This window comes from Idiotropiscis lumnitzeri, chromosome 3 (assembly GCF_059441095.1).
Source record: "Idiotropiscis lumnitzeri isolate Australia: NSW breed Sydney's pygmy pipehorse chromosome 3, RoL_Ilum_1.0, whole genome shotgun sequence".
Lineage (NCBI taxonomy): Eukaryota > Metazoa > Chordata > Actinopteri > Syngnathiformes > Syngnathidae > Idiotropiscis > Idiotropiscis lumnitzeri.
In genome coordinates this window covers 24,562,320-24,588,751 of record NC_142393.1, presented here as the reverse complement: position 1 = coordinate 24,588,751, position 26,432 = coordinate 24,562,320, and the positions used below count along the sequence as shown (strand labels likewise).

Genomic DNA, 26,432 nt, shown 5'->3' with positions numbered 1-26,432 from the left:
GCATTACTTCTTTATTCTCGAAAAATGCAAAATAAATATTGTAAAAAATATAATAATTCCTTTGGCAGTTACGCTAAATCGGAATTAAAACGATGAAGGGGGAGTGGGGGTGGGGGGCTTAGAAACATTTCTCTCCTGGACCCAAAGTTTGAGAAGCCCTGCTGTACATTGACTATTTACAGAATAATACTGCCCCCTAGTGGTGATTGTGGTTATGAACTGCTAATCCTTCATTGGTAATGCTTTTGATTATTTCCCTTGTATCGACGCACAGCACAGCCGAGCTGACCATCAAAAGGGGCAGTTGCAGGAGTACAATCCGATTTTAACTGTCTGAGGCATTGAGAGGCTTCTTCTTTCCAGGTCTAATTTTTAGCTGCTTCATTTGCACTGTTGGCTTTCCTGCCGCATGCGGCACTCGGTCCACTTCCTAACTTTGTAATTCACTGAAAACGCTCGCATAAGACGAGGATGTCCAGTGTCTGTTTATTTCCCCCGTTTTTTTCCTGTAAAAATATTCTGTCGTTATAGCCTAAATTAAAGTGTTACTCAAATGCCCCAGGCCCAGAAAAAAATTGGCAACATGTGTGAAATATAAATTATATAGATAAAAAGTATTGTTTTATTTATCTGAATTTAATAGGAGGAGGGGGAGTATTAATGTATTCTATTATTTTTTTTATTTTATTTGTTTATTTTTGTGATGTGTTGTATCGCATGGCATTTTGAAGGCGTAGATTTGACTGAGTAAATACATTTCAGTAAATTGAGACAATATTATAATAGTAATTTAGTAAACAGTCATTGGAATCAAGTAAATTTCTGAATAGTGAAAAGCCAATTTGTTGCTCCGTTCAAAATGTTTACAATGGTCTATATTAATAGTGTATCGTATAAACCCAAAACAGTTCAATATAATTTCAAACTCATGGTAGAATATTACCCTTAAAAATAAATGGCTTATATATGACTGCATGTAGACAAAAAACATGCAATGTGCGCATGCAACGACTCACCTTTTCCATCAGGTTCCCCCCAACATTGATAGCAATTAAGTCTCAATCAACAACATACAACATAGCTTGTGGTACCAAGACGCCACAAGATGGCGCCAAAGCCCTGCCGAACAAACAAGTACGACTCTATACGCCAGGGTTTTGGCACTATCTTGTAAGGTTTTGGAAAGATCACAAAATCAGTGAATATGTACGTTTTTCAGCAAACAAGGGAGGATAGATTCCCCCAAATATTTTTTTAATTTTGCGGCTACAACATTGCATACTTTATGTGGTGATGTGTCCTGAAACTTTTTGTAAAGACCTCGAGTAAAATAGCCCGTGTGTAATTTGTGTGTGAAAACGCACACCAGCATGGCTGGGTTTCCTTTCCTCTTGGAATTCCAGTTTAGTCTCACATGTGACTGATCTGTCATGATAACAGAGGGCTCACAGGCTCGCACAGACCTGCATTTGTTCAAGAGGAGACGCTTGGAAGATGGCCTTTCGTGTGCTTGTTTGTCCGTCTTCACTGGCTGCTTTAATTACAGGCCCGAGGCCGCACTTTTTAGAGCTCTTGCGTTCTCTTGAGAGAGAGCCGCACGTCCCATTCTCACCACACACACGCACACACACGCGCATGCACACGCGCGCTGACGTGCACGTCGTGGCGTGACCCAGTCAGTGAAGCAAGCCAGTGCGCGTCAACACTTGGCTGCGTCGGAAGTGCTTCGTGGGTTGACTCGTTGCAGGAGCTGAGAGGATGCGGGACGGCGTCTCTGAAGCCGTCCATGACCATGCGCGACCTCCGTTAAATCCACGCGGCGTGGAAGCACCATGGCTGTTGACGGTAGGCAACTTGCTTTCCACTCAAAGTGCAACCATGTTTTTTTGTTTGTTTGTTTTTTTATTTTTCAAATTACAACAGCACAATCTAACAGAAGCCCCACTTGTTATGCTTCTTTTGGGCTGTTAAATAATAGGAATTAAAAAAAATATATATATATATATATAAAACTATTTTGGTTATGCAATCTAATTACAGAGGTGCCTTAAGATACAAGTGACCTCTGTTTTTTTCGTGATACATGCCATCATTTGCTTGGACCTGCGAGAAAAAAAATAGAGATAAAAGCCAATGCATTGAGCTCAATTGACTTATCACCAAGTAGGAGTTTGGAAGATTGTGAGCAATTCTTTCAAAAAAAAAAAAAGGCTTCAGCAGTTTTTTGCCACTACCAGGTGATGTTTGTGAAGTTTGTGAAAACGTGCAGTATTACTGCAGCTTACCAAGTCACTTAGTTGTTTGTTTGTCGGTATGACAAATGTCTCATTCAAACAGGACCCTGTCACTTCTGAAGTTAAGTCTCTCATCGTGTCTGATTCAAATACGTAAAAAAAATAAGCAAGAATGTTGACCAGTTTTCCCACATTCATAAAAACATTTGAGTGGCTGCAGTTAGATGGTTCGGACTTTTTAAAATAATATTTAAAAACATATTTGTAGAAAGAAACTTTCAGGCATTACTGTTGTTTCTCTGAACGTTTATGTGCAGTGTTGCCTTTGGACATTTCATCATGTGGCTGCTTTAGATTTTGACAATTTGGTTATTTAGTTATGAATCAACGAATGCTGGAAGCTCATCATTTGCTCTTAAAAGTTGGCTTACTCTGGAACAATTTGTCTCCCGCTCTTTGAAAATGATGGCTATGCCCACATGCTATTAGAGGTGGTGTTACTTCTAAGACTGTTTGTATTGTTGTGGCTGTACTCGAAATTGCATGAAACATGCACTGTACGTTTGCATTGTTTAATTTTATTCTTTTGTCTAGTGATATTTTTATATTAGAATAATATGTTCATATTTTTTATACCAAACGGTTACATATCAACCAGTTCAGGGTTTACCCCACTTACTGCCCGAAGACAACTGGAATCGGCTCCAGCACCCATGCAACCCTAATGAGTAGAATTGGCTAAGAAAAATGGATGGATGGATGTTTTAATGTTTATCGTATTACAGTATCCCCATGAGGAACGAAATTTCATTGCGCTGTATTTTTCACACAAATTGTGGAATTGGCACGAAAAGCGACCCGGACCTGGTCATTAGAAACATCCATCCTTTATGCAAGCCACTTATCTCCTCACAAGGGTTGTGGACATGCTAGAGCCGATCCAAGCTGTCTTCGGGCAGTAGGCGGGGTACACCCTGAACTGGTTTGCAGCCAATCACAGGGCTCACACAGACAAACATTCACACTCACAATCATACCGAGGGACAATTTAGAGTGTTCAATTAACCGACCATGCATGTTTTTGGAATGTGGGAGAAAAGTGGAGTACCTGGAGATGGTGAGAAGACACAAACTCGATACTAATTCCAACCCACGACCTCTGCACCACGAGGCAGACGTGCTAACCAGTCCATCACTGTGCTGGCCGTCATTAGAAACAATGATAAACATTTTGGAGAACGAGCTGTAAGTCATTTATTGGTTAACAGCTAGTTTGCTGATTATGATAACGGAGGTATGGTGCGCAACAGGGAATTCGCTGCCTTCTGTTCAACATTTGTGGATTATCAAATTCTTTGTCTTTTGCGCTACTGTATGTACTGTATTTTACATCGAGTCTATATTTATATTTTATACATTTTGTGTTGTGAGTTGTTGAGCTTCCAGATCCATCCAGGCTGGCGTTTCGACATCTGTTCCAAATGATCTACATTAGCGTGGAGAAGCAGAATGTTTACAACAGCAGCCCGAGGGCGGCGTAACATCATAAAGGATATCTGGAATGTCAGCATCTCCAAATTGAAGCCATAAAATGGTGCAAACGTTGAGAAAAAAAAACTCAGCGGGACTTTTAGGCACACGATTGTGAACAACGCTGCAGCTGATAGTTGGGCACATCTTTCAATGGACATGTGACAAGGATGAACCCTGAACATCTTTGTCATGTCCGAATGAAGCGAATGTTGAAGTACAGAATCACAAAGAGTTCATGGTGTGGCAGTGGTGTCCAAACTAAGCTCCGGGACATTTGTGGCCTACCGTCTGTTTTTAGTGGTCGACAGTATACACACACACACTCACACGCACACACACGCGCACAAAAATAATAATAAATTATATATTTGGGCTAAAACAGTCATTTATATTGTAAATATTATGTGATGAAAGTGTATTTCTAGAAATATAAATATTTACATGTGTGGCAAAAACATTAATTAGCACAACAAAGCGCCAAAACAATTTGCAGTAGCTCTATAATATTGTGAAATGTAGGAAATACAATTTTCAAAACAGCTAAATTGTAAATATTTAGTTGAATTGCACAAGTTAAAATTTTATCTTAGATTGTTGCCTTGTAATTTTTGTTTTTACCATGCATACACTAGAAATATCATTTTATTTGGACCACATTGTTATTGCTAAAACTGTTGGGGTTGTGACACCCACATCCTTCACATAACAATTACTACAAACAATAATAATGTGTTGGTTTTATAGAGCACTTTTCTCTACACACACAAATAAGGAAACTGTTTTTACAACTAAAATAGTGGCATTTTTATACATTTTCAACGCTTTGATGAATAGAGAAAATGAAGTTTCAGAAGGTCTAGTGTGAATGGTGATTGTTTGTTCTGCTTTCTAACATCCCAAAATCCTAAAAAAAAAAATCCAATAAAATTAATTCCAACGTGCCATATCTGACAACATGGTATAATTGCTTCGATACTGTATCTTGACGGATACGCCGATCGATTGATTTAGACGTGTTTCCTAAAGTATTTTAAATGGCTCTTACTTCCTCCATTTTTTCTGTATGGAGTCCCTGAAGATAAAAGTCTGTTTTCTAACATAGCATCAGTCCCTTCTGACAGCCTGTCCTGTCCTCTTTACAAATTCTTTCGAGGCAATTCAAGATGTTACACAATAACACATCTGAGTGCTGAGCTCTAAATGCCGTAAGCAAGTCCCCCCCAAATCTGTTCCAGCAATCACTAATCTACGCTTATTTTCCGTGCCAAGAGAAGCATGTTTACTATGTTTCCACACGTTCAGTAATGAGCCAATGTTGCTCACCCGCCTGCTGTTGAGCGGGCTGGGACGTCTGCCTCGTCTGCTTACATGGCCTCCTCTGCTCATTGAGAAACGTTGACATTTATCCACCGCACCGCAAAGTTTCAAAAATACTGAGGCAGAATTCTTGAAAATGCGGTTGAGTGTGAACGCTGCCTCGTGGCCGCTTGTTATTCATTGAAGCGTGTTGGAACATGTCGCTCTCAATGCCATCATCGCATAACGACGGGCTTTCTTTGGGAACGTGTGTCGTCCTGCCTTTAGTGTCTTTCATGGTCTTTTCTGTCCGCAGCGGCGTCCAGTTTTAGTTTCTGCCGGCCAGCCGTGGAATACCGAGCCCTGTCCGACGACTTTAAAGAGCAGCTGAGCGCACGCACGGGTGGCAACCTGACCTGGCACGACGGCCGAGGCAAGAAGGGGGCGGGAGACCGGGCGGTCAAGCTGCTGCAGCGGCCAGGTGCAGACTCCTGTCAGGTACACATGGGGTCTTCATGGACCACTTTCAGTTGTTCCATGACAGGCATGGCGCCATCAGACCCGACTGCAGAAAGAAATGACACTGTTGGTATTACAGTCTTTGTTGGTGGGGCACACTTTTTCAACCTAAATTTGATGTCTTTCTGGCTGAGCTGTTAAATGTCCATGCTAAATTAGCAACGGAGCCGCTCGCCATTTCTGTAAACGACCATGTCCGAATGAGTGACCCTCTGTCTGTGACTGGCTAGCAGGTGACGTTCCATCGCTTGGACTGAATGATGACAGATCAATATTTTCCTCTCCAAACAGCTTCCAATCCAGGGCAGGCACAAACCCACAATTGCTGCCCGGAGCATTTTTTTCCCCCCAAGTAGTCGCCTAGGGCGCCATCTGCTGGAGGGAAGGCCAAAAGGCTTTTAAAACAAGAACATTCTTGAAGTTCCCAAATTTTAACCCTATCTGCTGTGGCTTCTGCGAGAGTGATTAGATTGGACGAACATGTATGTCACAAGCTGACATAGCATGCAGTCACAATCCATGTTGTACAATTCTGTAAATGTACATTAGTAGAGTAAGCCTTCGAAAATATTATTGACCCTCCACTGCATCCCTTTGTAAAAGAGGCAGAAGATATGAAAGAAAAAAATGTCTGCAAATGCTTCCACCAGCTATGGGTCGTTATACGCGGCCTCTTTGTGCAACACAGAATGGAGGCCGTTTTCTCCCCCGCGGGCTGGTGGGTTGCGTCTCCAAAGTAGCACAGGCCGCGCCTGCCTTATGACTTGCTCCACATAGCAGCACCGGCAAGATTTTTGGTTCATTGTACGCCATTATTGGTTGGAGAAAAAAAAAACTGCATCCCATTGTCTGAGGTGGCATTGTTTGCTGTAGACGGAGACAAACTGGCCTCATTTGGGCCTGCACTTCCTCATCATTGCGCATGAGCCTTTTTTTGTCTTCAGCCCATTGAAAGACTTTTCAACAGTGAGACATGACTTGAGCTGCTGCTGCTGGAGCTGCAAACTGGCTGATAACGCATTTATTCAATCCCAATGAATGCGCACTACACGTTGTGAAGGGCTGCCAAGCTTGTTTTCATCGTAGCTTTTGCTGCCCTCAGGAAGACGCTTGTATAGCGTTCAAACCACATAAATGTATAATCGCTAGGGCTGGAACAGTATGCTGAAAACCATGGTTCTGTACGTACCTTGGTTTTAACTTCACGGTTCAGTTCACTTTGTGTGCAGCGCAAAACATGCAAAACAAACTCTTAATTTAATGATGGTTCAAGTCAACCATCACCATCTTAAATATTCTCTTTTTGGTAACGTGTAGCAACATCAAGAGAAAAAAAACAGCCCCTCAGTGAGAACAAAAAAAAATACTTCAACTTGCAAAATACTTCTTTCGCATAAATTACTACTTTCCTATAAGCCAAGTCTTTTGCATCCTTTTGGGGTGTTTAAAAAAGGGCACAAAAAGCGGGAATACAATAATTTTTCAGCCAATAGCTGAGGACCAGATCCTGAGCCAGCGCATGGACCGAGCGCGATTGTCTGCCATGAGTGTGCACACGTCACAGAAAGAGGGCGGAAGAGTTGGTGGGGAAAAAAAGTCTGATGTGACAGTCAGCATGTGGTCAGGGGTTTCACGCGGGTGTGCTTTAGAGTGCCTCATTGTTGTGCGACAATCCGATGGAAAATATTCTCACCACTGCTGGCTTTGAGCTATAGTTTTCAAACATATGTTATGTGACTTAGTGAAGTGGCATCCATTTTTTCAGATTGTGGTAGTGGTATTTGATTGACAGTTGACAATTGAGTGGAGCGGAGCGTGGTTTGGGCAAATTCAGTGGAAAGAATGGCTTGTTTTTTCAGGATTTTGAAGTTCCACTTTATTCTCAATACATCTGGCAGGTTTGTTACCATCACTCTTCCGCCTTTGTTGTTGACTGTGATTTGTTCGGTGTGTCCGTGCGCAGTATCGTTCCAGTGACAATTACAGCATCTATAACACCAGCCCGGCGCAGCCCAGCTTGGTCCGACCCGCAGTGTTGTGGACACAACAAGACGTTTGCAAATGGCTGAAGAAGCACTGTCCTCATAACTACCTAGCCTATGTGGAGGCCTTCTCCCATCACGCCATTACAGGTATGCAAGCTACATCATTTGAATGCAATTTGGTGCAACCCAAAGAGATTTGTAACCATTGGTAACCAGGCCGGGCGCTGCTGCGTCTGAACGGTGACAAGCTGAAGAGGATGGGACTGGTGCAGGAAACGCTGAGGCAGGAGCTGCTCCAGCAAGTTCTTCAGCTGCAGGTTCAGGAGGAAGGACGCAATCTCCAGCTGCTCAGCAGAGGTGAAGGTCCGTTATGAAAAAAATCAGGATTGTGCCAGTTAAAAAAAGGTTTTAAACCAATTTTGTCAGCTTTTTTTTTGGTGTTTGGTATTACGTTTTAAGTTTTATACTGTATATTGAAATAATTTGATTTATTCTCCTAGTCTATTGCTGTCTTTACTGTTGTAGTTTTTATAGAACAAAAAATAATAAACCAGACAACACCTTTTCAGTATAAATGACATTGTGGAATTAGGGAATTACTTATTTTATTTTTTTTATGTTTTTAGCATTTAGCCTACAAGTACGTTCGAACGTACTTGCAAATACGTTGGGATGTCGTTCAATACGACTGAATCAGTTTGCCAGTCGGAAATGTTCATTCCACAAAGGCAGTTCCACGCTTCCATAGGTTGTTGACCCTGAACTCGATGATATGGCCGACACACTTGTTCAGTATCACTTGCAATGTTCTGCCAATCAAACTCCTTCCACTCATGTTGTGTAATTTTATTTTATTATGCTCATTGCTATGCTACTGGACATAAAGTGATGTTGAACTCTCCCGCTGTCTTTCTCAGGTTTCTTTGAAAAGAGGTCGTAAGCGGACGGATGAAAATGTGGACGTTTCTTCTCGTTTCCTGCTTCAAAGAAATAGACATTCTGTGGGACGTGTTTAGTGCAGGTTCACAGTACACAGACTGATGAGGACAATCTCTTTTGTTGTGATTTATTATCATGTCTTTGTTATTTTTATATTATTATTTGTGGAAACCATATAAAAACGGTGAACATATTAAAATATTAATAAAAAAGCTGTGCGGTTGTGTATCGAATTGTGTTAATTACTTGTGATGGGAAGCAACAAAGTTACAATACTTTTTGTTTTCTGTACTTGACTTAACAATTTCTTCTTCTGACGACAACTTTTCACTTTACTCCCTACATTTGAAAATATTACAATACTTTACATGGTATTGTGTACTTTGTGAAAATACGTGACTTTTTTCAACCGCCTAAGATGACGACACAATTCGTCTTGATATATATATATATATATATATATATATATATATATATATATATATACTTTTTAGTTCAGTTTGAATGAACTATTCTTACTCTGTATAATGGTTGCAATTTAGGTGATCGCGGGCACTACATTACCCATGATGCCTCAGTAAGGAAGTGTCCGTCATCGTCATCATCTTCAACACCGGCTTCGACCTCACAACATCACCCTGGAAACTGGAGAGCTTGGGATGATAATGTCGTGCCGCTCGGACAGGTACCTGAACCAAAAAATAGGTTATTTCTTTTTTTTTTTGTAAAGTATCCGCTATTTTTATTTTGTGTTTATTTGTACATTCGCCGCTTCGGTGGTGTCCCTGTATCAATATATTTGCATACGCTCCTTCTTAGACAACTCGAATGCATTTATTCTGGTTAATTAAAGCCTCTAATGTGTAAATTAATTACTTTTTCCAAGATAACTGCAATTGACCGGCTGAGTTTGGCGCGTGTAATCGCGACCAGAAGTAGGTGAGCTGATGACGCAATATATTTAGGTCAGTGTTGCTTCAAGATGAAATAAGAGCAAGGGTAGTCTAGATATTGACAATCTTGCGGAATGCAAAAATGAAGTCGACGGCGGGCAATAATATTATGTCTGCAAACTGCAAAGCGACGCCATAGAAACAGGCTTAATGAGTAGTGTGTGTGCCGGCCAGCAGAGGGCAGAAAAGACGGGGAATCTGGACAGTTGAAATGGCCTCGTGAACCAAGAAGTGTGCAGTTGGTTTCTTAGAAATAGTTTTAAGGCTGTACCTGACGACTGTTTCACATAAGCAATGAATGTACTGATTATTTTTTCAATTAATCCGATTTGAAGTTTTTAATAATCCGATTTTTTAACATTTTAAATTCCACCCCTTTATTCAAAGGCATGAAAATATTGCAGGAATTCATTAACCTTAACAGATAGAAAAGGTAGAAAATCAGCAACATTGTTGATTCCCAAGTAAAAGCAGTTGTACAAAATCAACATCAGTCTGCTTTCGTGGATGACTCCAGAAAGTGGAGAATATTTTTTATTGAGATGCCTAAAATGCAAATATTTGTCAAATTTTAAGTTAATGACTTCAATTCATTAAACCCTTTTGCAATATAATACGATATAATACAATGCAACTATATTTAAATAGCGCATTTCACAACAGCTGGAGCTGTAACCAAGCACTTCACATATGGTGTAATGAGTAAATGAGCAGGAAATCAACAGTTGTTTTTTTTTAGCTTGATAATTGATTAGTTGTTGATTAAACAGTTCATTAATGCATCACTAAATAATTTAAGTACTGCTTATATAGTCGTCGATTATGTAACATGGGTTCCCGATTGTGTGAAATTTAGAAGTATGGTATTATTTTAGACGAATAATTCAATAGAAATGAATACCAGTCTCTGTTTGAAGTGCTTTGCTGCCATCTTGTGGCATCTGTAGAGAACAGCAAACCCCCATTAGGGCTTTTTGTCTATGGTTTGAGGCTTGCAGCATCATTGCGGTTGTCAAGTTTTACAGTTTTTGCGTCTCACAAGATCAGTGAGCTGTGACAAAGGTTCAGTAGAAGCCATCTGCCTTTTTGTTACTTCCAGGTGCTTCTATTAATACCAGCCAAGCAGCTTGTTGTTGCCAGTGTTACCCTGATCCTCTTAAGTGTCTGTCACACACGCACAAACACTCATGCAGATGCCAGAGACTGGCGAGGACACGTGGGAACTGACAGACCTAATGACGGCGGCTTGTAAGCCGGGTTAGCTTCCGGAAGAGTCGAAATCAAAGCTGACTACGTTATGACTTTCCTAAAGTTTCTAGTGTGCAAGTTTGGACAGGGTTGAGGGTTCGTAACTGTTGTTTTAAAGTGGTTGCCACGGAGAAGGGCCGATGGAGAGGAGCAGGTTGTCAGTTGAGGCGGATAGAAGCCTGCAGGATTGTAGTGGAGCCAGAATCTCCGGCTGTTGGTCCCTGAGGAGCCACACCGGGTAAGAACTGGTTGCTGTTTTCTGCGATGCCTGCTTTACTTATTATTATTTTTAATTATTTTAAGCAACACATCACATGCAGTGTGATTTATAAATCGTGTAGTTTAGTATGGAAATCATCTCCTCAGCTGGGGTCAGAGGCATACTGGAATTGTATGCTGTTAGATATGGGCCAGTTTCGGAAAGCAGAGGGGACCGACCAACAGAGGGCAGAGAACAAACAGCAAAAGTAAAAGGGCACCAACATCAACACATTATGATATGTGATTGGGGGGTGGGGGGGGTAATTCTTGGGTAAGGCTAGACAACAAGCAACTAATGTTCACGCGCTGTTCATCATCTGCCACTAGTTATGCTGCAATTTAAAACTTGAATTGCAAAACAGAAATGTGATTCTGGTAAGTATACATGAAAGCCAGCTGGTCAAGTTATACTCAGAGGTGGCTGACCTTAAAGGGACACTTGACCCAGAACATTGGCAATTATATAATAGGTATTCATGTAAAAGTTACATCTGTACGAACATTCCCCCCCTAAAGGACGAGTGATTTAAAGTCTTTTTTGTGATGAGATGTGCGACAAATTGGCACGCCCGCTTTTGGAGATGAGCTTGTTCTTTTTTCAGTCATAGCAGGGAGGCAAGCGTTGTACGATTGCTTGGTTTGTCAATTCTGTAGTTTGAAACGGAAACTAATCGCCACCAAAATTCAAATGCACATTACTACTCTTGTCCTCTTCAACCTGTGAAAGTATAAAATCGTTCTGCCCAATTCTTTTGATTCATAGACATCAAACATGAGCTCATATGATCACCTCCACAAAATCCAAAATACAGTGCCCTCCACTGACACAGGCTGAAGCAGATTTGCAGAACAGCAAAATACTCACATGAACATTGACTTGTTATATTTCAGACATTTAGTTAGTGAAAGCAACACACTCCCCAACCAGAGTATGGAAGTCGTTTTAAGTCAGCCATTACACTGCGACAAAAAACAACCATTTATATGCTGTATACTATATATGCAGTCGGTGAATGGGGCCATCAATTATTATGAAGAGCCTCTCAAAATATTTAATTTAGCTATCTGCTTCCTTGACTAGTGTTCCACATGATTGTGGTTTTATGCAAAATAATCCAGTACAGTGTACTGTATATGATCCTCAAAACTCGAGTGAGCTGCGTTTTTTCTATTACAAGGAGACGATAAATGTGGGCGGCGCGGCGGACGAATGGTTAGCACGATGGCCTCACAGTGAGAGACAGCATCGGGCGTGGGTTCAATCCCGGCTCTGGCCATCCTGTGTGGAGTTTGCTTGTTCTCCCCGTCCTTGCGTGGGTTTCCTCCGGGTACTCCGGTTTCCTCCCACATTCCAAAAACATGCATTGTAGGCCGATTGAACACTGTAAATTACCCCTAGGTACGAGTGTGAGTGCGGATGGTTGTTCGTCGCTGTGTGCCCTGCAATTGGCGGGCAACCAGTTCAGGGTGTCCCCCGCCTACTGCCCGAAGATAGCTGGGATAGGCTCCAGCACCCCCGCGACCCTTGTGAGGAGAAGCGGTACAGAAGATGGATGGATAAATGTGCGATAGTCAATTTTGGTGTCGAGTGAACAATAGCAATTTTTTTTTAACTTTTTCTTCCGGTGGTTCACTTGAGTCACGTTAGGCCGTCTTCTGATTGTGTGGTGGCCTAACGCCATTCGGTGGTGTCACGCCATTTGGTGCACTTGGTGGAGGGAATTTAACGCAAACTGACAAAAAGAACACCCGTCCGTTTGTACTTTCCAGCGGAAGCGGCGAGGACTCGTTGGACCGGCTCTTGCCCCCCGCCGGCGCCCCTCGCAGGAAGAGCACCACATCACTGAGTAAAACAGAGCCGCCCTTGCTCCGCACGGGAACGCGAACCATCTACACGGCAGGGCGACCTCCCTGGTACGACGAGCATGGAGCACAATCCAAAGAAGCCTTCGTCATAGGTACAATGCACAATCATTTCGCCGGTGGTGGCAAGTAACCAAGTACAAATACTTTGTTTCTGTACTTGAGTCAGGTATTCAAAGTTTTCGTGAGCATTTTTTTTCTTCTGATGACTTTTTCTCTTTACATTTGAAAACAGATATTTGTCCTTTGTACTCATTGCTTTTCGAAAATGGGCTCATTAATTTTTTCAAACTTTATGGATGATGACTGCAGATGTTTTTTTGTTTGTTTTTCCTTACTTGGAATCCTGTAAAAGTTATGAAAGTCCTTCATTATTCTGCACCTACATAGATTTTTTCTTTCCTCATTGTGCCTTTGGATTTCGTGGTTGGGGTGTGGGTGTTGCAGGAAGTTGCAGGTCACCTGAGGACTTCAGGTTTAGTTAGAGTGTGCATGTGTGACAGCTCATTTCTTATTTCAATCTGATTCCTACCTTAGATTGTGTAGCGTACGTTGGTTAATGAATTATTTAATTAAGCCGCCGTTAATTATTTAATTAATTAACGGCAGCTCAATGTAATGCCTGTATTAAGTTTGAGCACGTCTCAGAGCACCACGTCTGTTTTGGATTAACTTTAAAAGGTGAACGCCCAACGTCCTATGTGAGGGAGCACTTGCGCCCTAAAAAAACAAACAAACAAAAAAGCGGGAGTTTTCCAGACGAACACTCATTTCCATAGCCATCAATTTGCGAATGCCGAGTTTGGCAAGGGTGAGGGCTGCGAGGGCTAGATTGATGCCAGGCCACACAACACAAACTGGTTCTAAATATATTATATTTTATAATTAACATAGACCCGTATACCTACATGGAATTGATTGGATCATGTGAAGAAAAAAAATCGACATAAATTTGCTTTTGTTCCCACCGGGGCATTTAATGTCAATTCAACATCAATATGACGTAAATTGAATGATTTTGATGTCATATGGATATTGTGACTGCGGACTCCAGTTGATTGATAGGTGAACGATGATGATGCGAAATGTCATGACAATCATGTCAAGAGTTAAATCAATATAGTGGATCAAAGTGAATGACCAAAGAACCATTAGGTTTAGAAAAAGAGGAAAAGGAGAGGCGAAATACGAAAAAGAAAAAGGTATGCAGATTTCTATGAGTGATGTGAGTATGCCTCTTGCTGCAAAGCCATGAAGACAACTGCATTTAAAATTTTGTTCTGCTGAACTAGTAATATTTCGTCTATCTGTCTCAAAAGTCTGCTATTAATCAAGACCTCAACCGCAGTTGAATTTTCCGTCTCTCTATTTTTGTCGTGTCATCATCCACGACAAAGAAAGAAGAAAGTACAAATATCTGCTTTCAAACTTTGGGGAAAGTAAGAAGCCATTTGAAAAATAAATACTCCAGTGCATAGAGCTGTCTGCAAAATCTACCAAAGTGTGAGGATCTATTTGCAGCTGCAGCACCTGCCGCGCTTAAGCACATTAGGCACGCTGGTCAAAGTAGGCATAATGATCCTTTTGGCAGGCTTGTGCGGGGGCAGCGCCTCGGGGAAGACCACCGTGGCCAACAAGATTATCGAGGCTCTGGACGTGCCCTGGGTGGTGCTGCTATCCATGGATTCCTTCTATAAGGTGACACCGTTGGCCATTTTCTATCGCGCTTTTTCTGTTTAGAGCCACGGCTGACTTGGTGAAAGCGAGAATCCACCTGAATTGGTCACCTGTTAATCACAGGACACATATTGACATTGAGTATGCTCAGGAGAATTTAGCATTCCCTGACTATTTTGCAGATTTCATTCATTCATTCTGGTCAAGTGCTCGTCCACGACCATGGCCCAAATGTGGACCTGAGGATTAAAAAAATAATATACCATAACATTTACCAAAAATCAGTGTATCTCTTGCTAGTCCGTAGACGTGCAAATGTACCTGCACACAAACCTTACGTCATTGAGGTTGCAGAAAATCATCAGCTCTCTTTTGGGGAGGTGGGCTTAAAACACACTTTGCTTTTGCATGTTGTATTTTGACAGGATTTGTCTCCTGAAGATCAAGCCTTGGCGGCGAGCAATGACTACAACTTCGATCATCCGGGAGCCTTCGACTTTGAGCTGCTGGTTGCCACGTTGCGCAAACTCAAGCAGGGCAAAAGTGTGAAGATACCCGTGTATGACTTCACCACACACAGACGACAGAAAGACTGGGTGAGTTTGTGCACTTCAAATCTCATCATCTGGCAGGGAGGAAACTATATTTGTAACTTGAGAGAATTGAAAAGAGTTTCTTAATAGGTCTTAATAGCATGTTTGTGACATGCTTTCATCAAAAATAGCGCAAAGAAATTCTTGCCATGTCTAAGTTGCAGACCAACGGATGTTCATGAGGTGAAATCATCATGCTTCTCAGTGGTGACTCTGACTCCTATCTTTGCAGAAGAACGTGTACGGCGCAAGCGTGATCATATTTGAAGGAATTATGGCATTTGCAGACAAACATCTTCTTCAGGTCAAGTGAACAAAAGCTCAACCCCGCCTCATTTTGTTTGAAGAAGAAAATGAACCTTATTGAAGCGTCCCTTGGTGTTTGCTCGTCCCGCCCGCAGCTCCTGGATATGAAAATCTTTGTGGACACGGACTCGGACATCCGGCTGGTCCGCCGCCTCCGCCGGGACATCACGGAGCGCAGGCGGGATATGGAAGGCGTCATCAAGCAATACAACAAGTTTGTCAAGCCGGCCTTTGAGCAATACATTGAGCCCACAATGAGGCTTGCCGACATTGTGGTGCCAAGAGGTGAGACATTCACAACTTTCAACAATGACTGCTTTTTTTTTTAACTTTTTTTGGCCACTTTCCTCGCTATTTCTTTTCAATGACAGAGGTCCACAGATTTATAAAAGATTCTAACGTCTTTGGCTGGTGTTATGCCCTATATACACCCCTTCTGCTTCAGTGTACATTTGGACCACTACATATAAACAGTTTGGCAATCGCAAATCCCCCTAGTCACTGATGTTTTGGGGATAACCAATCCCCAGTTTTCCATACAGACATCTCGCTTCTTCGTGTTATGTTGGAACAATTATAAGGAGTGTCAATTTTTTGCAGATATTTGCTATTCCTTATGTGCAAATATCGGGGGACCACTTTAGCACATATAGAAGTGCTCCACTCAAACTGCTTGCCCAAGTCGCTTCTGTTTTTCCATGGTTCCAAGCTTTAATTCAATTAATAAACTGTCAAAATGCCTCCACAAAAAACGGAAAATGCACCCACAAAAACTACCGACTCACTGCGAGTCAGTCACATGAACTGATAGTGGCGGGATGTAAGATTCTCTCTGACACTTAGTCTGATTCTCACTGAAGTCAATTTTATGCTTGAAACTCAAAGCAAAAAAAAAATAAAAATCAGTTACGCCACAGCTTGCAAATGAAAAACCTGTAAGTCGGGCCACTTGTACATCACCGTCTTGTCTCTTCCGTTCAAGGTGGTGGCAACATGGTAGCCATCGATCTGATAGTCCAGCACGTACACAGCCAGCTGGAGGAGGTAAATTACATCGTTTGACAATGAGGCCTCATCTGGCGGACGAATCTTGCATCGACATGTGCTCGGGCAACCAATCTTCAGGTCAAAACATAAGATGTATACCCTTAGTCTTAAATCTTCCATCCCACAGGACTTCCTTGTGAAATCAGCTGAGATGGTTCGACACTTTCTTATCATTTTCATTTTTTGTAAGAATTATAGTTGAGAATAAGTCACAAGCGCTTAAAAACAAGGGAGTTGATTTTCAATCATCTCGTATACATAACATGCATCCAAAATGCTCATTTGTGGCCATGAAATCCTAAATTGTGGCCACGTTTTATGATTTCCACACAAGTTTTAAAAATACACGTGATTGCGCTGGGCGGCAGAATATTCTTGGCAGAGGAGAGCAATTCTGAGCTATTTTCTCTTCTCATTTTCTCTGTCTCGTTTGCTACTTTCTCTTTATGCAGCGTGAGCTCAGTGTCAGGTACGCTGAAGTGCATTTTTACTTGACCGCGTGTTGGTGTGTCAAGTAGCTAAACACTCATCGTGGACATGAAGGACATTCATTTGGGGATATTTAATTTGACAGCCCATTACCGTCAAGTCTTCCGTTTCCAGGCTGAAATAAAAAAAAAAAAAGTACACAGGTCTGAATTTGTCTAGGATTTTCTCTAATCCCAACAGAGTTTACTCATTTAATTGAATCTTTCAATGAATGATGTTGAATGACTTGACCTACTGTTCATTTTCCGTGCACACAGTAAATTGTGGCTCAATTTTCAACATGGCCAAGAATGTCAAATAATAAGCTCCAGCTCTTTTAATGAGGTCGCGATCGACTCATCATAACCCGTTTCAAAATGATCATCATTATTGCTGAATAAACGACGTTACATTAATTAGTCATGAAACAGTTTGCTGTTTGTTACCTGTCGGAGTCACACAAAAAGCTCTGACTCCATTCAAGCCAACGTACATCTTTTTAAGCACATGACCTGGTCGTCCCAGTTCTTGCGTGACCATGGACAACATTTTCAACAACAATTCTGAATGACCAGGTTATTTTGGTTATTATCACTTCATGGCAAAGAAAATAGCAGGTTAGAGGAAATGTGAGTTAATGTTAAAGTACATCATGCAGACATTTTTTTAGTTTTGCCACTAACGTCGCTCATTATGTTGCTTAGATACACCAAAATATAGCAAGATATATCGATGCCCTCAAATTAAATTCTTTAGTTCATGCATGTTTTTGTGCTTGAAAATTCCCCTCTATGTTGTAAAATTAAACATACAAAAGACTACACATACAACCTAAAGGACAGTCAAATGTTCTGTCTGTATTTCATATCTTTGTTGTTGTGAGCATTACAGGACCCAAAAAAGAATTTTACTGTTGTTATTTTATCAAATTAATTGGTCAAATAATTGATTATCATTTCTTTTTTTTTTCTTGCCAACCGGAGCGCAGTAGTTGGAATCATGAAATCATTTTTCATAAAACTAAAATGAATTTAAAATTCATGCCCATGATGAGTGTAGACCATGAAAACTTCTGACGACAATTGTCGGGGTGGAGCTTACACACTTAAAATACGTTGTTTTTTTTTTTTTTTCTATTTTGTCAGGGCGCTCCTGGCATCCGCCCAGCAGACGCAAACGCTGCCGCAGACGCTCAGCGTGTTGCAAAGCACGCCGCAAGTCCGAGGCCTCCACACCATCATCAGGTAGCGCCGCTCGCTTGCTCCGTCGTTTCTTTTGTTTTCAGCAGGCTAGTTTGTAAAACAACTTCATGAATGCATTCCATTCACATTTCAAGCCTTTCGAAATTTCACACATTCAAATTACGGCGATAGAGAAGAAGGGGAAAAATTGTCATTCCGTATGTTTTCTCAATCACCCTGTATTAAATGACATGTTAAGGTTGGTTGACAAAAGGTCCAATCAGAGATCGCTTGAGCATTTGTCACCCCGAAATTCGTCATGGTGAACATTTCTTTACAATCAATCATTTTCTCTCCTCTGCAGGAACAAAGAAACCAGCCGAGATGAGTTCATCTTCTACGCAAAGAGATTAATGCGTCTTCTTATCGAACATGCGCTCACTTTTTTGCCATCACAGGTATGTAGATGATAACTAACTCCAAAGTCTGCTGTGACTAATCATAAATGAAAGTGTCTCACAGATCTCTGGTGTCAGGTAGACCCCTCTTAAGTCCAAATTTGGTCAATTTAATATTTTTTCACAAATTGACACTATTACCCAGTCCCAAGGCCCACAATGGTGTCATTTTTATTTTTTAAATGACTGCCAAATCTCCAGTGTTGAAAATGGCCTCCTCCATTTGACAATGCAATTTAAACACTTTTTTTTCTAAAATATGACGCTTTAGAAGTTGCGAGGATTCTGCCCAACATCAGCGATATGCAAATTGTTTAGTATTTCACTTTTGTTGCAATTTTAACACAGAAAAGGCCAATCTTTGAGTGCTTTCAAGTTTTTCGGGCCGCCACTTGGGGGATGTGTTTTTATACTACTACTTATATTTCAAGAAAATCTAAATATTGACCGACCTGAGATTAAAATCAAAATTAAAAAAATTAGTATTATACTACATGCAAAAAATAATTATAATGTAGTCAAAATATAAGAAGAAATTTATAATTTTACAGGAATAAAGTCTAAATGTTATAAGAAAAATCTTTAAAATTCGTGGAAAAAAAGTGTACCTCAATTCAAATGTAGCACATAAATGCTACGTAAAAATTGCATCTGAATACAATTTTGAAAAGAAATCTCTTCTTAACAATTAATTGCAAATGTATTGAACTCAATACAACTGAACTGGAAAGAAGATCCGACATCACTAATGAGACAAGGTTGTGAAACTCTAACTCTCTAATATAGAAACTTGTTGAAAGTTGGTGTAAATGTTAATTTGTTGTTGTACCGGTGTGTAAGTTTTGTTTTTATTTATTTTTTTTAATGCTCTTGATGACATTCTTGACTCATGCATGACCACAAGTAAGCTTTTTTTTTTTTTGTGTCAGCCTTGTGCGGTCCACACGCCACAGGGCCACGAGTACCAAGGCCACAGATACGGCGGCAAAGGGGTGAGCGTTGTCCTCCGGCCAAGCAATCGTGCTTTCCATTGCTGACGCGCTGACTCATGTCCGCAGATCACCGGCGTGTCCATCCTGCGAGCGGGCGAGACCATGGAGCCCGCTCTAAGGGCCGTGTGCAAAGACGTGCGCATCGGCAAGATTCTCATCCAGACCAACCTGGACTCGGGCGAACCAGAAGTAGGAGGCTTCACTAGTTTTCTACTAGGGTTGCATGATTCGGGGATGTTTTCTATTTTAAGGTGCTTATATATACAATACTAATTTCTGACCAAAAAGTGGATGAAACAGGATTTTTGTAAAAAGAAACGCGTTAAACAATGACTTTAATGTTAATATTTTTGGCCTTTGTACAAAGTACCGTATAAAACAACAAAAATAAGACTGAAAAAAAATTTTTTATGGCAAAATAATAATTTATTTCCTGATATACAACTAACTAGGACTGCAACTAATGATGATTTAAAAATTAATCTGTCAACTTTTTTAATAATCCACCTGTATTGGATAAAACAAAAACATTAGTATTAAGAAGCAGGTGATTATTTCAAATTGACGGTACAAAAATGAACAAAGATAAATTCATGATTCATTCATAACATGTAATGTCAGAAAAACTGCAAAATTGTTGATCATTGGAAAAAAAACAAAAGCAGTTGTCTTGTTTTGATTCAACACAAAGATCAAAATGCTTTCATGGAGGACAACAGAAATCAGACAATTTCACAGAGAGGTCGGCGAGACTGTAAATTGTACCATGAAAATGCACCTTGAAAAATGTGTTTTGTCAGTGGCTGTAGACGGTTGGCTTCAAATTGACAAAAAAAAATACATTCTCCCGTGGACGTAAGCCTCTTTTGGGCTTTACACTCCAGATGCTGTACTAAGGTCTAGCGCCTCTCAAAGGCAAATACGTCATATCACTCGTTTTCAGCCGGGGTTTGTGAAGATGTTGTATGGCAGACGTTTGCTTTTGTGACGTTCGGATTTTTTAAATTAGTTCAATTTAATTATTTATCAATTGATTTATATTATTTACATTCTCAATTCATTTGATTTAATTGTTTATTTATTTTTTTATTTAACACTCTAAATTGTCCCTAGTGTGAGCGTCAGTGCGGATGGTTGTTCGTCTATGTGTGCCCTGCGATTGGCTGGCAACCAGTTCAGGGTGTACCCCGCCTACTGCCAGCTGGGATAGGCTCCAGCACCCCCACGACCCTCGTGAGGAGAAGCGGCTAAGATAGTGGATGGATGGATTTAAAAAAAATTAAAAAATACTCTCCAGCGTTACTTCCCTTGGAAATTTCTGAAAACCTTCCTGAAATTGACCATTAAGGGTCAATATTCAGCACCTCGTTAGCTAATCGTCCAACCGCATCTCAAGGACTCCATGAAACAAAAGACAAAAAGACTTTTAGCAATCGTTTCTCTCCACGTGATGGACGTCTCCTTGGCAACTACTCCTCTTGCTTCTGTAACCATGGCAACCTGTCTTTTTCCCAGCTACATTACCTGCGCCTGCCCAAAGACATCAGCGAAGATCATGTCATCCTAATGGACAGCACTGTGTCCACCGGGGCTGCTGCCATGATGGCCGTTCGAGTACTTCTGGTGGGTTTGCCCAATCGGCTACACACACCACACACACCACACACACACACACACACACACACCCCCGCACGCACACCCCCACCCACATGCACACACACTAAAAAAAAAAAAAAAAAATCAAGACCACTGGAAATTGCTCAGTTTCTCTAATTTTGTTTTTTAATCGGTATATGTTAGAGTACAGTGACACGATAGGCGACAGATTAGCACGTCCGCCTCACGGTGCAGCGATCGAGGGTTCGATTTTTGGCTTTGGCCTTCCTGTTTTGCGATTGCATAATTCGCCTGCGTGGGGTTTCTCCAGGTCCTCCGCTTTCCTCCCACATTGCAAAGATATGCATGATAGGTTGAATGAACACTCTAAATCATCCCTAAGTGTGATTGTGAGCGAGAGTGATTGTTTGTCTATGTGTGCCGTGCGATTGGTCAGGGTGTACCCCACCTCCTGCTCGTTGACTGCTGGGATAAGCTCCAGTACGCCCGCAACCCTTGTGAGGAAAAGCAGCTCAGATAATAGATAGATGAATGGATGTTAGAGTACAATCTTCCTTTTTGTCTTTATTTGCTTATCTACTGACAGCAAAAATTCCAAATTCCATTTATTTGCTGAAAAAAATATATTGAATGTGTATTTTTATGTGTACTTGGACCCTAATTATTGGTGCGGGAAATTAACCGGGCCGGCTACGGAAAAGCAAAGATCTACATATAATTGACGGCCATTGAAATGCATTGGGGAAAAAAATAGTTTTTCAAACCCGAAATATTCTTAAAAAAACACTGACAAAAATTCAATATACGGAAAAAATTAGGTGCAAATGGGAAAAAATCCAAACCAAAAGTAGAAACTCCTAAGTATTTGCAGTGGGAGACTGCACAGATGATATGAGTTCATCGCCATCGCTGTTTCTGTTTTAAGACGCCCTCTGGTGGTCAAAGTATGCACGTTAAAAGGAATGAAGCAAAAAAAAAAATACAGCAAAAACGTTTTCTTGACAATCTTAGTATTTTCTTTAGTGTTTTTTTGCTCATCAATTTCACATTTAAAGTTTTACAGATATTCCAAATGTATCTCTGTGGACTTCACATCTCAGTAAAACTCAATCACTCGCAGACATCCTCCGAATTCAGTTGGTCTCACCTCTTCAGTGGCTGCGCGAGTTTTCTCAAGTGTGCGTGTGTAAGATTGGGCGAATCACCTTGACAGTGCGAAAGGCATTGACTTAAAACACGATTGTTTTTATACATGGGGCAACAAAGATTATGTAGTACATCTCACAAGATGGCGCACATGCACGCAGGACCACGAAGTGCAGGAGGAGAAGATTCTGCTTGTGTCACTGCTGATGGCTGAGCTCGGCGTGCATTCGGTAGCCTACGCCTTCCCCAAGGTGAAAATCATCACCACAGCTGTGGACAAGAGCCTGGATCACTCGTTGCACGTCATTCCCGGCATCGGTAAGACATCACCTGCGCTTTCTCAACCACTCAGTTTGTAGAGAGCAGCTCATACCCACACTACTTCCCAACATTTTAGGATAATGGGGTTTCAGGGTGAACTGAAAATACACCACAACCTTTCCCGGTGAACTTAATTTGATCATTTGGAAACTTTTTAATAAATATGTCCATGGTCCTCCTCCACATTCAAATCTTGAGTCAGCAAGATTTATTTTTTCTTGGAATTAAGACAGCAGGCTTTAGAGAGTTTGGCATTTCGAGATTACTGGAAAAAGTGACAAGTTGGATGAGCATTCACACATTGGGTCAAATTTTACATGAAATCCCCAATTGTTTTGTGAATTGATTGTACGTTATGCTTGTTTGCTTTCAGGAGATTTTGGTGACCGCTACTTTGGCACTGATGGATTTGACAAATGCAGTGATGAGGAGGACTGGGAACAACGGCCAGACTGAATCACCAAACATGCAACTACTATTTGTAAAGTTGACTTTGTGGTGACTTTTTAATGTGGTTTTATATAGTCTGAACCCTTTGCACATAAGTTTTTTTTTTTTTTTTTACAGCAGGTGAGTTCAGGTCCAATTGTTAATACTTCAACACTGAGACAGCCGCAGTCTCATAACTGTACGCGATAACAATGTTCAGGAATTCATTTTAACAGCTTTTCATTCATTGTTAAAATGTGCATACTTTGCTCATTTTAGTTGCAACATTGTCAAGGGATTGAAAAGCCTTAACAGACAAATAAAGCAGACATAAAGTCACATAGCACAAATATGTAGATTTTAAAAAAGATATTTTTTACACTGGCAGTGAAATCATAACATTGAGAAATATATTACGTAAAATGTGTTTTTATTTATACTTATAAGCGGACAGTACTGGTTTTGCAATGACTTTTGACTTTTCAAATTCTCCATCAAAATCTGTACACTCGGTGGGAATCTAGCTACATCTGTATCTTGAGTTGAGTACCTTGAGTTGCGACCATGCTCGTAATTCAAGCAACTCATCTTTTCAAAGAGTGCCCACTGAAATAAATAAAAATGCCAATCATCTGTTTCAAGAAGAAAAAACACAATTTAACTATGCAATGAATGTCAAGAAATAAAGTTTGTTTCCTTCTCTTTTTCTTCACTTCACCTTAATTTAACTTGATCGTCATCATTTTGGGAGGGGGGTGCGGGTGTTTGCTTTTTTATTTGCATGGTCTGCTCACTTTAAGCAACTTTTTCAGCTTTTCCACACCTTCAGAAATGATGCTCAAGGTCTCGTGCCCCGTTTGTTTGGTTTGCAAAATAATTTGGGTCATAAATACCCAGGATGCCCTTTTTCAAGCTGTTCTGGTTGGTGCAAAACTACTGATCGATGAGATAGCTGGATTTATCATCAATTGACAATATTTAAATAAGCAGCTGTGGATGACTGGCCATTCGTAAAAAATAACCCCAAAATTCCCAGTGGCCACCACTCCCATGCAAGTAGGCTACGGCTTGGTCAATTCGACTTGACATGTACACTTTGCTCATGTATTTCTATGATTTAAATCATCTGTGTCCTTTCAGCAGACTACTCACTTTCTTAAGATGTGCATGGTTCCAAAAAGCTTTATAAACTAAATGCGCAAAAAAGAGAAAATGCGAGCGTAAAAACACAAAGCTACTTTTGGACATTTTGCTTTTGTTGCGTAGAGATTAAAATGTCTCTAATTTATATAGCCAACTTCAGCAAAATGGCCTTCAAATTGTACACACACACACACGCGCGCACGCACGTCGGTACTTCCTAAGTACAGGATGAATACTTCAGCCATCTTTGCATACATAAATACGGCAGAATGTCAAACTTGCACGTTCAGTCTTGTCATACACTTAACGTCCTGCAGGGGTCAGTGGTGATTCAATGTAGTTCGTTCTCAATAACAGTAAGTGATTTACATCGCGCTTGTTGTTCAAACATGCTTATTGCCACATTCACCCATCTGTAACGTTTGTGACTTATCCTCTGCAGAAGGCGCAGTAGGTGTGTAAAAGCCAAACAAACGTGTAGGGTTTCCAAAAAATAAATAAAAGTTCTGTTAATTACACACACGCACTCACGCACGGTACCCCTCGTGATGACTGCGTTATTCAAATGATCCCAATCTGATATGACCTTCTCCACGACAGCATGTATTTTATGATGAGAACGACGCCCACGCTCATTCACGTCACACGATGGTCAAGACGTTGCACGGACCCCCACCCCCACACATCCACGCGTGTTTTGGCTCGCTCGGCGGATGCCACGCTACGCGCGCACGCACGCACGCCGCGTCTTCCAAGACAGCGCAAGTCGACTCACTCGAACACGTGACTCCCGCCTCAAGGTTAACCTGTTGCCATGGAAACAAGTCGGCCAATGAAAATTCGTCAGACTGTTGCGATGTCGGCGGCAAGCTTTTTGTTTTAAGGGGTGACCTATTTTCACCCCCGCCACACTCCCGAGTCCCCCTTCTTCTTTTTCACGCACGAACACGCAGCTCCTCAGACGTGAGCAGAGGAAAAACAACAACAATATGGGCAAGACACACTCAGTCTGACAACGATTTAACCCCTTTATAATGTTCATTTTCCACGCATACGTCATTTTTGGGCCATGAATGTCCTCGTAATAATTGTTTATGTTTTATGCCATTAGTTTTCGGCTCAGAAATCTACTACCAAACGTGTTTCGCTTTTTTAAAACGTGAAAATCTTGGACAAGCTTAGATAAGGTTGCAATTATGATCATTGTTCGAACATGACAAGTGGACGAGCACACTCTGGTTAAGCAACCTCTGACCTCTATGATTTCTGATTATCGTTATTCTGCCATCTCGTTATTCTAATTGCAACTTCCAAGGTCTTCTATTTGTATGCTAGCAACTCCCACAGAATTTCAATTAAGGAGGGAGAATACCGACAGATAGAGATGTCACTAATGCGTTACAATGGAGCCGCCAGTGTCTATGTCACACACGCTGGTAATTATGCACGTTGCCTCTCATTTATATATATATATATATATAAAACACTCTGCCTCTCATTTGTGGCGCAAAGCGTCAGTCAAATTAAATACATGCTACCTCAATCAAAAAACTCAGCCAAGAAGAAAAGTGGACCCGTCCGGGCAATGGGCGGTCAATTGGTCAGCCTATGTTCCATTGAATGCGGAAAAACTGTGGACCATGAAAACGCTCTTGTTTTCTTTATGTGGTCAATTCATTTGAGAAATAGCAGTCCTATTCCTACAAATCTTAGAACAGGTATAGTTCACTGGTGTCAAAATCATGGCCCCGGGGGCCAAATGTGGTCTGACACTTCATTTAATGTGGCCTGCAAAAGCAAATCATATTTATCACTCTCATTCGTTTTGCTAAAAAATATTCACATTGCAAAAATGGAATAGTTGAACACTTTTCATTGGCTTCTGGTGTTGAAACTAGTTAGCCATCAATTTGCTGTGTATTTTTTAAGTGAAGTGGCCATATATTGTGATGGCTTCACAGTCGCAATGGCCCTCTGAGGGAAACCATAATGACGGTGTAGTCTATGACAAAGTTAATGCAATTCAGAGATTTGAGACGAACCGACTATTTTGAGATTCCCTCATTCCCGTCGATCAATTTGCCACATTTTGATGTCGTACAGTGTAGGTCAGTTGACCGTGACCTGAGCATCTGTACAGAAAGTTGGTCGGATACATATCAGATTTTTGTTGTATATAACAGACTTTTGTTTAGTTTGGATTTGAAGATTGCTGCTTTAGGT

The 26,432-nt window shown here is 41.0% G+C and overlaps 2 protein-coding genes across 4 annotated transcripts; both read left to right on the top strand.

Moving 5' to 3' along the window:
• Positions 1–1,485: 1,485 nt before the first annotated feature.
• On the top strand, positions 1,486–8,830 carry samd10a (sterile alpha motif domain containing 10a). 2 transcript variants are annotated; one of them, XM_088289145.1, is made up of 5 exons: positions 1,486–1,845; positions 5,380–5,561; positions 7,546–7,714; positions 7,784–7,924; positions 8,485–8,830. In XM_088289145.1, exons 1-5 carry the CDS (start codon positions 1,833–1,835, stop codon positions 8,505–8,507), a joined length of 528 nt encoding a protein of 175 aa, XP_088145271.1. In that variant the 5' UTR covers positions 1,486–1,832; the 3' UTR covers positions 8,508–8,830. The 2 variants fall into 2 exon arrangements, with proteins under 2 accessions (XP_088145271.1, XP_088145269.1); XM_088289143.1 differs by having other exon boundaries at positions 7,784–7,930.
• A 249-nt stretch (positions 8,831–9,079) lies between these two features.
• uckl1a (uridine-cytidine kinase 1-like 1a) lies at positions 9,080–23,773 on the top strand. Of its 2 annotated transcripts, none has more exons than XM_088291862.1 (15): positions 9,080–9,191; positions 12,739–12,926; positions 14,423–14,529; positions 14,934–15,104; positions 15,334–15,405; positions 15,503–15,692; positions 16,390–16,451; positions 16,907–16,923; positions 18,068–18,166; positions 18,468–18,561; positions 19,491–19,553; positions 19,620–19,742; positions 21,069–21,176; positions 22,478–22,634; positions 23,011–23,773. In XM_088291862.1, exons 1-15 carry the CDS (start codon positions 9,166–9,168, stop codon positions 23,091–23,093), a joined length of 1,560 nt encoding a protein of 519 aa, XP_088147988.1. In that variant the 5' UTR covers positions 9,080–9,165; the 3' UTR covers positions 23,094–23,773. The 2 variants fall into 2 exon arrangements, with proteins under 2 accessions (XP_088147988.1, XP_088147986.1); XM_088291860.1 differs by lacking the exon at positions 9,080–9,191 and adding an exon at positions 10,663–10,945.
• Positions 23,774–26,432: the final 2,659 nt, after the last annotated feature.